At 43.1% G+C, this 14,136-nt stretch overlaps 1 protein-coding gene across 2 annotated transcripts in view; it reads right to left on the bottom strand.

Moving 5' to 3' along the window:
* Nucleotides 1–776: 776 nt before the first annotated feature.
* LOC128884709 (BTB/POZ domain-containing protein Tiwaz) overlaps nt 777–14,136 on the bottom strand; it is a 37,685-nt gene continuing 24,325 nt past the window's right edge. For both annotated transcript variants that reach the window (XM_054138288.1, XM_054138289.1), the window contains exons 4-5: nt 4,148–4,353; nt 777–3,057 (exon numbers count right to left, since the gene is read on the bottom strand). In XM_054138288.1, the coding sequence (XP_053994263.1) occupies nt 2,546–3,057; nt 4,148–4,353 (718 nt within the window). In that variant the 3' untranslated portion in view covers nt 777–2,545. The remainder of the gene's footprint in view (nt 3,058–4,147; nt 4,354–14,136) is intronic.

The raw sequence follows: 14,136 nt of genomic DNA, 5'->3' as shown, positions 1-14,136 counted from the left end.
CTCTTCTTCCAAATCGATTATTTTCTTACAAAACTCTGCCTTTAGTAAGAAAATCGTGGAAACAAAGGTTCGCGAAATTAATTTACTTTCAAGCGCGGAAAATAATTAAGAGTGAATTACGCGAAATTTATTCTTCACGTTTGAGCGCGGATGAAAGGACGTAAATTGAAAAATTAGGTTTTTCTTTAGGTTTCTTCTTTTTTTAATTTCTTTTTCGCCCGCGTTCTGAGAGATAACGAACTCCCCGCAATTATACGGCAGAAATATGCGATTACGAAACTCATTGGAGCCAAAGGTCGCTGGGTGCACGGGTTTGGACGCGGGTGTTGGGAAAAGTCGAAAGCAGATATCACGTAACCCGTTTAAAGCCTATCAAATTTTTATGCAGGAAAGCCGCGGAAACTGCATTGTCCGACTAATGATTTCATTCCGTCTGGTTGCACGGCAGATTTTATTTTTGTTCTCGAGACTTAACCGAACAGAGCCGCCCCACGGCGAACACTCGTTGCTTTTTCCCCCCCTCGTATCGCGAGTCGCTTTGCACGTTTCCGGAACAATATTCAACCGTAGCCTTTATTCGGCGTCGTTTTGCCCGTTAATACAAAAATTCAATGTTAATCGCCTAAAGCGTGTCGGCAAATTTTTTCTGAAAGTCCACTTTGAATTCAGTTCATTGAATTTTCAAATGTGTGAGTAGTTGCAGCAGAGAGTAACATTAGCGTTTTTTCTTTTCATCTTTAAGGTGAAAATAAATGACGAGTGGTGATAGGGTTTCCAGTAATAAACATTTTATTAAATCAATCGAAACGGTATTTATCGCAGTAAGTGTTCTGTCGATTAGAAACTATTCTTCTCCGTGTAAATCATAATATAACCGAAACAACCGAGCCGGAAGTCACGCGAGACTTCGACAAAGTCTCGATCACTCGGGATAATCTATCGATAAACTCGATCATTGGTGCTCTTCGATCGATCCTCTCGTGTTTGATTCGCCAATACTATGGAGACGGGAGTTCAATTTCTTCAAGGATACATCTACGTTTAGTGTTTTTTTTTTCAATTCCCATTCTGGCGTAAACACTTTATCAACGTTTTCAACGAGTCCAATTAAATAATTTTTCTTCAATCCTGATAAATTCGTCCTTGAAGAGATGAGGTCGACAAATCGATGAGATCAACGCGAATTAATTTCGTTGTCGAGCGTTCCCGCGTCCAAGTTTCGGCAATAAAGTACATAGAATATTTATATTTATATATATAATATATATCGCGGTATTTACAGTAATTAGTATGGCATTTAAATACATATAGGTACACCTTATTAAATAAGATCAACGCGAGGACCGGCGCACCCGAGGTTCTTAAGCATAAGTGGGTCACGTTCGTGCGTAATGATACCGTTCGACGACATGTAACTGCGACGATTTCGTTACCAAACCCAATATTCGCCGAGATATTGAAACAATTTTAACGGTAATTTCGTCATCGCGAATTACAGACTTCGCAAATTCCAGCTCTGCGTTACCGTACGCTCGAACTTCCGGTAACGAGAAACGTTTAGGCATTCGATTCGCCGGAAACCTGAATCGAGGGAAGTTTGACCGTGTTACGTGCATTATTTATAAATTGAGTTTCAGGCGATCTTGAATGCCCTCTAAGAACGCGATGATTATTTAATCTAGTCGTTCCGTCAGTGAATCAACCAGGTATCCAACAAAAACGAATAATGATACTTGACTAAATTTACGTACATTCACGAAACATGCATAAATGTATGTAATAAATGTCAAACTGGTATGTTTAATAGTTTTCTTAATCAGTCATCTGTGATTGACGATTATACTCGTCATGCGTAAAATTGATTTACCATTGGTTATTTAAGAGTATGTTTCACATATTAATTTCAGTAGCAGAAACATAAGTGGCATGCATTTTTGGGACGACCTGATACACAGCCATCTTTGCGATCCAATATTACTCTGTGTTTGACGACTATACCTATCGTAGCTTGATTCTCACGATACACATAGATGCGCCCTCTAAAAAGAGGACGCCACAGCCGACTGGTTAAAAAAAAATTCAAATATCACTCTAATTTTCCGGACTCCTAGATTGACTTCTTCATTACCTTTTTGAGCAGCTATCACGGTAGTGTAAAACCATGGGAAAATTATATTAACAATATAGTTTCCTTCTACTCTGTCGTAAGATTATCAAAAGGATCAAACAATGCAACATATTTTTCCTACAAGGAATGATCCCCAAACCATTCAGTCAAACAATTCTTTTTCCTTCCTCGAACTCATTCATAAGATACAGTCCCTTCCATCACCTGTCTCGACCTGGGGAACGAGAACAAGCGCACGATTGCGACATCAGTCAAACGATCCCCGAAAGCTCAGTATCGTCGCCAGAAACGATCGAATCATTAGCCCGTGACGCAGTCTTGACGAGTCTTCTCCTGGACAACTCACTCGGGGTCGTGGTCGCGTTGGATGCAACGAACCGTCCTCGAGCTCGTTTTGCGCTGGTGCGCAGTGCTCCGTCAGGTGTTGACGGCTTGTCGGACGAACAGGTACTCCGAGAACTGTTGTCCCTCGACGCCGCCGCCGTTGCTGGCCACCACGCGGAAACCAGCGTTCAGAAGCCTCGCGATGGCCTGGACGGAGTTCAGCTTGCAGTATCCGTTCAATGGGAACCTGATCACGTGACGGGCATCCTGTTGGTGCCAGGCGACTCCTGACCTAGCGTCGATCACAGCTTGGGTAGTTTCTGGGAACACCTCGTCGAGCAGCGCTCGACCTCCCGACAGCATCACTCGTTCGCCTAAATCTGGGCTGACGTGGAGGGCGACGCACTCGTAGTTACAATTTCCGTCGTTGTTGCGAAGCTTGTCGGTGTCCCGGTTGCAGGGCACCGTCGTGCACCCCGTTCCGCGGCTACCCAGTTGGTTGGACGGCGGTGGACTCGGCGAGGACGAGGACATCGTCGTCGTCGTCGTCGTCGAGCCATTTTTTATGCGCTCCTTCTTCATCTGCTCCAGCTGCCTGCACATGGCTGCAACAGAGGATCGTTGGATTGTATTTTGGGCTAGTTGCATAGTTTGGGAACGTCGTGAGCTAAGCTACCGTGTCTGTCCATGACTCGCTGTTTCTACTTGCATTAGGCCTTTACCACGCTTGAACTCGATTTGATTGTTCGAGTCGAGTCGAGCGTTTGAATTTCCGAACTACTTGAAATCGACGGACTGTTCGAAAAAAATGCGAACTACTCGAAAAAAAATCAAACGGTTCAAATATTTGAGCCCTCGTAAAACAAAGTCGATCTTTAAAAAGTTATTCTAAAACTTCGATTAATTACTTCACGAAGAATTATTTCCTTCACTCATACGTCCACAACATACGCAGATAAATATTTCATAAATTAACATAATAATACCAACAATTTATTTAGCACAAGTGCGTATCTTTTGCATATCCGTACCTCAAAGGCAAACTATGTTTACTGTATACTTCGGGGACCGAGTACCTTAAATAGCAATGAAAAGTATAACATTAGTTAAGCCACTCAACGTGTTTATCCCTAAATTGAAAAATTACCTTTGGAACGCCCAGAGAAAGTGGGGCATGTTGATTTAACGAGATCGAACGATACAACAGTTATTGCAATTCCACGACTACGAAAACGTTTGTCATGATTCCCCGTTATCGAGATATTGGCGTTTAATGCGGTATAATATGAATTTCCTGAGCTGCTGGTATTGCCGGTTAATGGCAGGAAAAATGATCCAAGGAGAGATTCCGGCGCTCAGATAGCACGATTTATCGACTTTGCACGGTGATCTTTCGCCTGGCTACAGAAGCCAAGGAAGTTGTCTGTCTGGCGCACGGTGTCCAGCAACCGTTCAGATTTTCGTCCGAGATTAAATAATAACGGCTTTTCTGGATAACGTCTTTTGTTCAATTTAACGGTATGCTTTCGTAAAATTAATTACAAAAAGTTCAAGAAATTTTCAATTGTCAAAATAAGATTATTCTTCATCTGTAAGATCTTGTTAATTAAAAAATGTTCTACAATTCACAGAGAAGTGTACGAATGATCATTTTTGGACAAAATAGATAGAGAAAAAGAAAAGAAATTCTCTTACGTGCAATGTCGAAGTACCGCGCTTCTTCCAGCAGCAGATCCAAATCGGCAAAGTTCTCCGGTATAAGGAGACGGGAGTTCCTCATAAAATTCAGTATGTGTCTGAACATCCCTCCGTCCCTGTCGATGAAATAGTGCTGCTTCAGGGAGTCTAGAACGATGGGGATGCTGCCATTGAACAATTTTGCTAACCTCGATTCCGGATATCTGCGAAAAAAACAATTAAAAACTTAACATCTTGAACAAGTTAATCAAGAACAAAGAAGATCATTGTTTTCTTAAGAATTAACGCTAGTATCCTCTAGGAATAGTAAATAGTGCTCCTTCTCAGAAGGATATCTTCACTATAAATTTACCAAGAGCAAACAAAAACAAACAACAGAACGTCATAATGAGTTACCAACTCATAAGGGGTATCTAATACAACGTTAAACCGAAGGCCTCCATTCAATAAATCATTGTTTTCTTATTCCTTTCGCAGTTGGAGTTATTGATTTCCTCAACACGTTCACATAAGTTACCCAAATGAAGCAAGACACGCGTACAATAATTTCGCGTTTATAGTTCCATTAATAATTCTTATATCCCTGAGCGAAGGAACGTTGTTCGCGAGCTTGTACGGCCCGTGGCATTTCGTATCGTCTTAAATCTCGTTGGTCGACTGGCAACGATGAATCACCAAGTTGTTTCCCGGAGGATCGAATATTCCGTGTAGCGACATATAAATTACGCTTTCGAATTGACGAGGTTCTCGTTGAGATGGGCAGGTGCCGATGGCCACCTGCCAAAATCGCTCCCAGTTAAAGACGACGCCTCGGCTCAAGGGTTCCGCAGCTGTCGCAGTTCTGAAATTTTTAACGAAGTCGCGTCCACGGTTCGCTTTAATTGACGATCACCGACACACCGGGACGATTAACGTCACGTCGTAAATGCGCCGTTTTGTCATGGATCGTTGCGCCGCTAAGTAAAGGGTATCGATGCGACGGGCCCTCGACTTATTATTTTATCGAATCAATGAAAATGTAATGGTGATTTCTTCAGAGAACAGTACAGTGTGTCTGAAAGAAAATGGCAGTTTCTCGTCGTAAACCAGAAAGTGATCTAAGTAGGGGGTTCTCACCTGCTCGCGTCGCTTTTTGATATTTTTCAAACTTCACACGGGAAGTACGGTTCCAATCAGGTAATACATATTCGAGCAGTGTCCCCTACTCGTACGACATATAAAGAGTAATTTTTAACCTTGTCGGGTAAAGAAAGCCCTGGGAAGAACGGGATCTTGCGAGTGAAACAAGAACAATCAAAGTTCTTAAGTTTTACAGTTAACCCTTTGGTCTACAACCACTAGTGAGACTCGCAGTAAGAAATCCATAAAGAATAAACACGAGTCTGACTCTTGGTACTTTGTTCGGACTTCCTACCTTCCTATTTACTATGGCTCGAGCAATCGGAAGGTAGCGCATTGGTCAAGGGGTTAAGTCGACTTCGAAGATCTGTATTTTTTTTAAAATGTCGAGATTCATGCAACGATGACTTAAACCCCTCCTAATTTTACATGGACTGCGTCATAATTGAATCTCATGAAAATCCTTCGAGAGAAACGGCCAATTTAATGAGGAATGACCCAGACGTCAAATGAACCGCAGATACGATCGTGGCGCACCGTGTAACTATTATATATTAAAATACCTTCGCAGCCTGAGATTATTACGCGCGCGATTTCGATCGCTCAATCCCGTGGCAACGATCGATTATCGTCATCGCCGGCTTCGAATTTCATCTCTTTATTGCGGCTACCACGCCGCGGGACTGGGAGAGACGTAGCCATCATTTTCGTGAAAGCTGGCGGATGCCTTCTGAAGTATACGAGACAGAGAAAAAACTGGCATCGAGGAATAAGGAGAAGCGTTGCGAGAGGAGAGCTTGTTGAAATCAATGAAAGAAAGGAAACGAAACATATGAGAAAAGAGTTAAACATTTTGGACTGGAAGTTAGACACCTTGGAAGGCTGGAAAGTGTCTCATCATCGATGGAACGTTTAAGAAACAATGCATTACATAACGCATTATCGTATTTGCATTTGCCCTCAGGGGCTGTAGCTATGTTTGATTGCAGCTACAGTACGGGTTTAGCAATCCCGAGGTACCCGAGCTATAGAGGGCCAGTGGGCCCCGATAGACTACTGGCATATCTAATGAGAGAATTATGAAGAGATGGTTGAAAGTAAATGCAAATACAAAGTTATATTAAGCAAGAATTACATGAATGTAAAGAATGAACAAATGTAACACTGGTACGTTAAGTTCCTCAAGTTATTCAACTTTGCACCCTTATAAGTAGAACTTCCTCACTGACTCACTCATATTTGCATGACAATATGCGTCAGATTTGTACAATTAAACAAAGCAGAAAGTGAAAAAGCAAAATAGATTACAAATAGTCGAGAAGCTCCCAGTTGTGGGCCAATCAAATAAAATAGTACTGGTTTATCAGTTGCCTCCGGGTCAAATAAAATCTTTCGAGGATTAAAAAGCATCGATGCAGCGGATACGGATATGTAAATCTAAATAGTCGACGTCGGATCGCGCCACCTTTTCCGGCTCCTTTAGAAAGTCCCCGTGACATTTTCGAGCGCGTTGCGTCGCCGACCAAGAGCTCGACTAGTCTCGCACTCGATACGTCGTATCTGAGAATTGCATCTCGATATATAATGACACAGAGACAGCGAGCGTTGCAACCGCGATGCATAGCTGTTGCGATGAGTTTCGTCACGAGATTAATCTCGCAATAAATTGACGCCAACATGCGTGAATTAATCCTAGTCGCGACGGGGAATGAAAGACGCGATACGATTCGCGCTCGTTTGAACTGCAAAATACGTTTGTGGGTAGGCGATCAGGGGTTCCCTGAAAGTGGATCAAATTTTAGTGGTATAACAGAAGGCAGACACACGATAAGATAGAGACGTTGTTGGCTCGATTAAATTTGATTTTTCTTTGCAAATTTCACGTTAATTATTTAAGGGGATAGAATAGTGAAAGGATTATAAGAAGAGAGGTATTTTCAGGAATTCTTTGTAAAGAAACCGTACGATGAAATGTTCTCAAATTTTCGTTATGCTTTATGGAAGATTTAAATGGACGAAAAGAGATCTCACAGAGACATAAACATTGGGTTAACGTTGGTGTTCGTAGCAAAAGTGCATATTCGAAATAAAGAAACGCCATGATGTTCCTCAGTTGAAGTTTAAACTTAAGGGTTCCCAGTGTTCCCACACCTGAAGTCCGTGGCTAATTTTTGAAACGTTTCTTAACTCAAAAATTTCACAGTGCCATTCCTTCTTTAACACATTAATCGCCACGTCACCCATATATGGGCGACAGTGCTTTTTGCTGAAGAACTAAAAAAGTTAATTCTGAATGTTGAGTGTGAAAGAAAATAAATTTTAACGAAATCCTTGAATTTCGATGAAGTTACAAATATAAATACCACAATAAATGTTTGATTACGTAGTTTTCAGAAGGCTGCAAAAAAAATGTAATCACAGTAGAAATTGTCGAGGGTATTGTCCTGGCAGTCAACGTGTTAACTTGTCCAACACTAAATTTATAACGAAGTTCCTCGACACCAAATTATCATTCTTCGAGCCGATCGCGAACTCCTGCGCTGATCGTGTCAATAGCGAGGAGAGGAGGATACATCGATGCATTTTTCGATACCAGCCGGCACGTTTCGCGCTGCGCGGCCGAAGGTCGTCGTAATTTAGCATATAATAGACGAGTGGCCTGGAAAAAGGACGAGGAGGACAGAGAGAGAAAGATAGAGAGGACGGGGGCGCTAAAGAGGAAGGCCGCCGGGAGAATCGAGCTCGGAGAAGGAGAGAACAAGAGCCCCGGAGAACTCGGGGTTCTCTTCGTGTACCTCGACGGTGCGTTATGGCACAACGAGGGGGAAATACCGACGTAGGTATCCGGTGCCCCCTCGGGCCGGTTCCCATACCTTCCACGGCGATAACATATAATAACGACGGCCTCGTGGAGCCCGTGGGCGATCTGACTTCAACGGGGTGGGAGAGAAAGGGAATACACCGCGGGGTAGGTACGACGCTATACGTGTACACAGACGAAGAGGATAATATCACGGTCCCTCTTTCTCTTTCGCTCTTTTCGATGCCGCGAATCTCGGCAGCGGACGATGAAAGCGCTGGTCGACCGAGAAAATGAAAATTCTACGAATCTCGTTTCGAAAACTGCGCTGTAAAAACACGGTATCAAATATTAGTCGTTCTGGAACCAGATACCAACCTGATTTCCTGCTCGAGCAGGCTCTGTCGCGGAAGTACTATGGAAAATACAAAGGGAGCGACGATTGGTGTCCGAGAGATATACACTGGACGAGGAAGAACGGAAGAAGGGTGGCAGGATGTGCGACTCGAACCTCGCGGGACCCCCTCAAAGAGGATGGCTTCTGGCGAACCACCTGTACTGGAATTAAATTGTCGATCGGGAGAAATGTGTATTTAGAGGTCATGTTTATTTTTTCTCAAATCTATATAGGAAATTAGAGGAACCTCAGGTTCCCGAATAGAGTGAAGTTGCTGGTCGAAAATTACCTTGAATTCAGCTCAACGACTTTCGATAAACAATTTCAAAAATAGTTACTTATTTCAAAGAATAAATTAGTAGATAATATTGTCTCTCTTCTCCTCTCGAAACGCCCTCAAAACATTAATCTCTATATCACGTGAAGTACCACAGGGCGCTAACCTCGAGTTGTTCGAGAAAGGAACATTGTAGCAAGTTTGGGGTCACAAATTGGGCATGGGTTCACCCGTCTACATAATCGCGGTTGTGTAAAGCCAGTCACGTAGGACACACACGTACGTGTGCACGTGTACCAAAAGCAGAGCAGGAATCTGAGTGATGTGAGCCGATCGTTTAGCGTTTTCCCATAGCGAGCGGATCTGACCCGGGATCGGACCTTGGTCGGTCGGTGGGCCCAAGAAATAGCCTGGGGTAATCACGGCGCTCGTCCTCCGCCCCTGGTACCGTTTCCTCCCCCGCACACCCACCCTATCCGCGCGAGGATAGCCACAAACAACGCGCTCTTCGCCTGCGAGCGCATACATCCTGCTCTTCCTCCCTTTTGTTACCCGTCCGTTTTCTCGCTTTTTTCACCTCTCAACGCGGCCGAGCCGCATCTATTCGCTGCCATCGTTCTTCGTCCTCTCCTTTTTCTTCCTTTTCGTCGCTCCGTTCGTCCTCGAACCCGATCTTGCTCTGTCAGGATCGTCCATCGCGCAGGATCGTCGGTATTAATTGCATTATACGAACACATTGGATTTTGGGTCTCTGCTTTCGACTATTAAATATGGCGGAAGTTCTGCGATGGCTTGACATAGTTTCGATAGGAGTGGTTGTATTTCTGCACAGGAGGTGCTGGGATGTTCTAGATCATAGATGGAGAACCTTAGGCTTGTCTATGTTCATTCTATTGGCTAGTTACAAACAAGATACAATTTTCTTTTTCTTTTTTCAAATGGAATCTTTCTGTAATATGGCCGTTACGGTGAATGTGAAAAACTGAGAATTATGCATAATTCCTACTAAAGTTGGTATGTTACTTAAAATAACCGTTAATTGAATTTTTAGTTTTAAATTATAAAATATTGTGATTCGCAGTCTCTCGCGTGATAGTGTCCAACAAAAAACTAGGACCAAACCCACTCAGACAGTACTTCCGTGTAGACAGCATATGCATTAACAAGTTTATCGCATTCCCCATTACGAGTTGGGGATTATCACCAACTTTAGTGGGGATTATGCATAATCACCGCATTGATCACATTCACCGTAGCATAGCTATAAGAAGTGGCAAGAAAATGTCTCGAATTTAGCCTTCTCCGATATTCAAATCTTCCTCCACCTAGTAACTACTTGTTGCTCTTCTCTTCCACTCTAATTCTTACCACAGAAACCATTCTTCCACTCTTCAACCCCTTCGCAAATTTCTCGTGCCAACACTCAAGACACCCCTGTCGAGAACGTTTGTTCAAGAAACGTTTCTTCACGCTGTTCTAACCACGCTCAGGTGCACCATCGACCTACTCTCCTCGCATTCCCAAATATCTCCCAGGAAATTTTCCAACAGGAGGTTGCTTCAGCCGGTAATTTTACGCGATCCACGTCGCGTACGCGCTCGTGCAAGCGATGCATAAAATATATGCCGGCGTGTTCCATCCGTGAGAGGCAACAATGGATGCACCTTGGGCGCGTGTGCGAGGCGCTCTGACCAATACAAAATCGCTTTGTCAGAGTCGAGCAAATTGCACGTGCCGGACCGAAGGGTGAGGAAACGAGGACTCTCGGTTGGATCTCCATGGGATACCCCGAGGGGCCCGGCGAACTCTTTGCCAGGACTTCGCAGGATGATCGACGACGTTTTAGGGATTACGCGATACCGGAAGCGCAAACTAATGATCGTCGGTTACGTAATTCCTGAAAATGTCCACGGTGAAACGACCGCGCCAACACGTAACATTAATTTCAGAACGGAATAACCCTTGAAAAGATGGCTAATACGATGATTCGACTTCGTTGCGGGTTTTATTAATGGCAGCCCCAACGGGTTACGTCGGAACGGACGTTTTCGCTGTGAAATATGAAGGGACGAACGAATGCGGATTCCGCGCTCCCGCGAGTGGTCTTCTTTTGCAGAAACGATTCTCTGAAGGGCGAATATTGTAATACAGTAATTCGAGACAGCCGCGTCGAGTGAGATTTATGTTACGTCGGATGATTTATCGAACGACGCGAGCAAATGGTCGCTTCTGTAGAACACCGTACCTTTGACGTACGCTGTAGGCATATGAAGTGGGTGTGCTCGCGTTTGTCAGTTTAATATTTGCAGTTTTACGTGGTTTTTTCGAGTAATTAGAGCGCCGTCTATGTATGTAGTTTCTTGTTCCTTATGATGCGCGGTGCTCGCGAAACTGCTCTGGCTTAGATGACATTTACCGTCGCGATCTCTAAGGCGGGACGTTGGTAATTAATTATTTCTCGCCCATTCATGTTGTAACGGTTGTTACGAACCGATTACCTTCGGGCATCGTTCTGGTGAATTACGAGAAGGTTAGAGCCAGAAGTGGACCTGTATAAGATCTCAGTAAAGATAACGCGCAAGAATAAAGGAAAGGAAGTTAAAAGGAGCGAATTGAATTAATCATAACTATTGTAGAATAGTCAAAGGCATTTGGCGTTAACGATCCAATTTGTATGATTACTAATGTACATTTCTTCCTATTTTGTTGTTTCCAAATTTGATACCATTATATTTTAATGATTTACAAATAATAGGAAGATACACTTTTATCTTCGTTTCTGCTGTTCCTCCAGTTGTAGCAAGAGCCTGAAACGCAGTCTAATTTAACTTCAACTATATTCAGTCCCATAAATATTCGTACCATCTAGATCTATTAACGAAATTTTATATTAAATGTAAAGTAAATTAAAAGTAAAGTCTATTTCTGTATAAATGCATAATGAAGTATTTATTTGAAAATATTAAACCAATCATTTAATTTAGACCGAGTTCTTCAATAAACTTAGAGTATACGAATACTTATTGGACTAACTGTATATCCATGATTTTCTGTGCCCCTTCTTGGGCCTTAACATTGCATTAAACATCGATGCCGCAAACGATATTGATAACGATATCATATCGAATCCCGTTTCTATTACATTTTACACGCGAACCTTTCTATCTCCTCGTTTTCTCGATTATTCATGACGCATCATTGTTTTAGTGGCACCGAGGGATTCAAGAATATTTTCACGATAGCTTGCGTTTCGCGACGTTGTAGCCTTATCGGTCCGCGATCACGGCGCTCGATCATCGTTATTATTGTAGCCAATTGTCGTTCGTTTCTCGAATGGCGTATAAATTCTCGTAGGTGTCTCGACGCCGAGGTACGAGTATCTTCGATGCGATCTTCGCCAATGTCGTTACGCGTCGGCGATGATTTACCCAGCGTAAATCAATTTCGTGAGTAACACGGGTGTGAGAGGGTGGGGCATCGTTTTGCACCGTTCCCCGGATTGCTAGATCGCTGTTGATAGCTGATACACGCATCTCCATCTCTAATTGAATCGATGATCCTTATCTGTTCGCGAGAAAATTGATATTTACTGCTTTCGTAGTCCAGTCGAGGGTTTCGAGGTCCCGTTGCAATTGCCAGGGCCGATTACACTATTTTTTACTCGGGTTTCCAACGCGATAATTATAATATTTCAGTCCTCTCTTATCCTGCGATATCCAGTGAAATGGATTACAAGAAATTATGGTTTCTTTGGTACAAGAACAATCTTTGGCAACTAGTTATGCGAATAGTTGTCTACCTACAGTTAAATATAAGAACATTAGGTACTTGAGAATTTAGATAAATTCTTGAGTTAAATTTTTTTGTTGTCACTTAAAGTGACGATCGTCGAATACGACAGTTAGTTTGTGCATGTGCTGTAATTACTTGCAGCAAATGTTACAAGCTTATTATCCTCGACGCGGTACAGTACTTCAAGTTGGTTACGACGTCTGATCGGAGTGGGGCGTTTCAGGTGCAATTTGTTTCGCAATCTAATAGGTGAAAGGTGTAACTTACTTATCATACAATGCGTTATGCACCGTAATGATTGCAACATGCAGACTTTTACTGCCTTTCTCCGCTACCTTTTTGCTCGATGCTTAGACACGTGTGCGCAATCCATTACTCTGCAGACAAATGATTAGTTTTTTTCTATGATTAGGTGTTTCTTCCACTCGACATTTCAAAATTAAACTTTTTGCTCCCCAGTGTGTATTACATATCCCAGCATAGCTCTGAACGTGAGTTCAATTTTCTCTCTATAAATGAAATTTCATGTTTTCGTTCAGAGTTGCAGCTTTCCCTAACCAGATCCAGTACAACTCGAATGTCTCCCATGTGTTACGCGAGGGACAAAAGAAAATTCATGTTCGTAAACTCTGTTGAACTTAAAGTGTTACGTGTAACGTGGTGGCACGAACGACACGTAGTCCTGGGACCGAAGCCTTTCGACTTAGGCCACATCCGCGCGATTTCCTCGCGTTCTCCGCAACGCTATCGAGAGCGGGACAGCAATCTCGCGATACTTTCGACAAAACAATAAGGTCGACGGCATGTAATGAGGGAGGAATCCGCAATCGAGCGTGACGAAGAAGACGGAGAGGTTGTCGAGGCGGTTTTCTACGATATCCGCGACCGACAGCTCCGTTCTCCTCTTTTCTCCTCGCTCCTGTGTCGCGACACCTATCCTTGCTTGTCATTTATCGCTTCCAGCGTTCCCTGGTACTAGAATCTGGACGATGCGATATATCTCGGTTGTAGATCGATTCCATGTGAAGCGATCCAATCGCTAGTTAACTCGATCAATTCCGTAAAATGTTAAATGATGGTTTGCAAAGATTCTGGTACTAGAATTTGGACGAAGAAACATCTATTAGTTAAAGATCGATTCGACGTGAAGTGACCCTATCACAAGTTGAGCTGGTACAATTCTGTAAAGCTCTAATCGACAGTTTGCAAAGATTCTGTCTTCTCCTTAATGGGTAGGCCAACAAATCAATCTCCCGTCAATTTCTCGAACAGTCAATTGTATGAATTATTGGAAGAAGCATCATTAGATGACCGTCCCACGTGGTTTATGCATGACGTTGCACGGACCCATTTCAACTACGTAGTCGGACAGTTCTCGAACGATTTTCTAACAGATGGTTAGGTCGTGCATGACCTATCGGATCCCGCCGTTTCTCCTGTTTCTTATCTCTCAACTGCTACGCTTATCTCCATACTTTATTAGCCCCATTATCGGATAATTGATACCAATTGCAGCGAAGCTATCGGTACTCCGCGACGCGTAAACCCGCTTAATTGATTGTAATGTTGCTATCGGATCGATTCGGAACACCGTTCGAATT

The sequence above is a fragment of the Hylaeus volcanicus genome, chromosome 2 (assembly GCF_026283585.1).
Source record: "Hylaeus volcanicus isolate JK05 chromosome 2, UHH_iyHylVolc1.0_haploid, whole genome shotgun sequence".
Lineage (NCBI taxonomy): Eukaryota > Metazoa > Arthropoda > Insecta > Hymenoptera > Colletidae > Hylaeus > Hylaeus volcanicus.
Note: the sequence above shows the minus strand (reverse complement) of the source record. Positions and strands in the feature narration are given on the sequence as shown.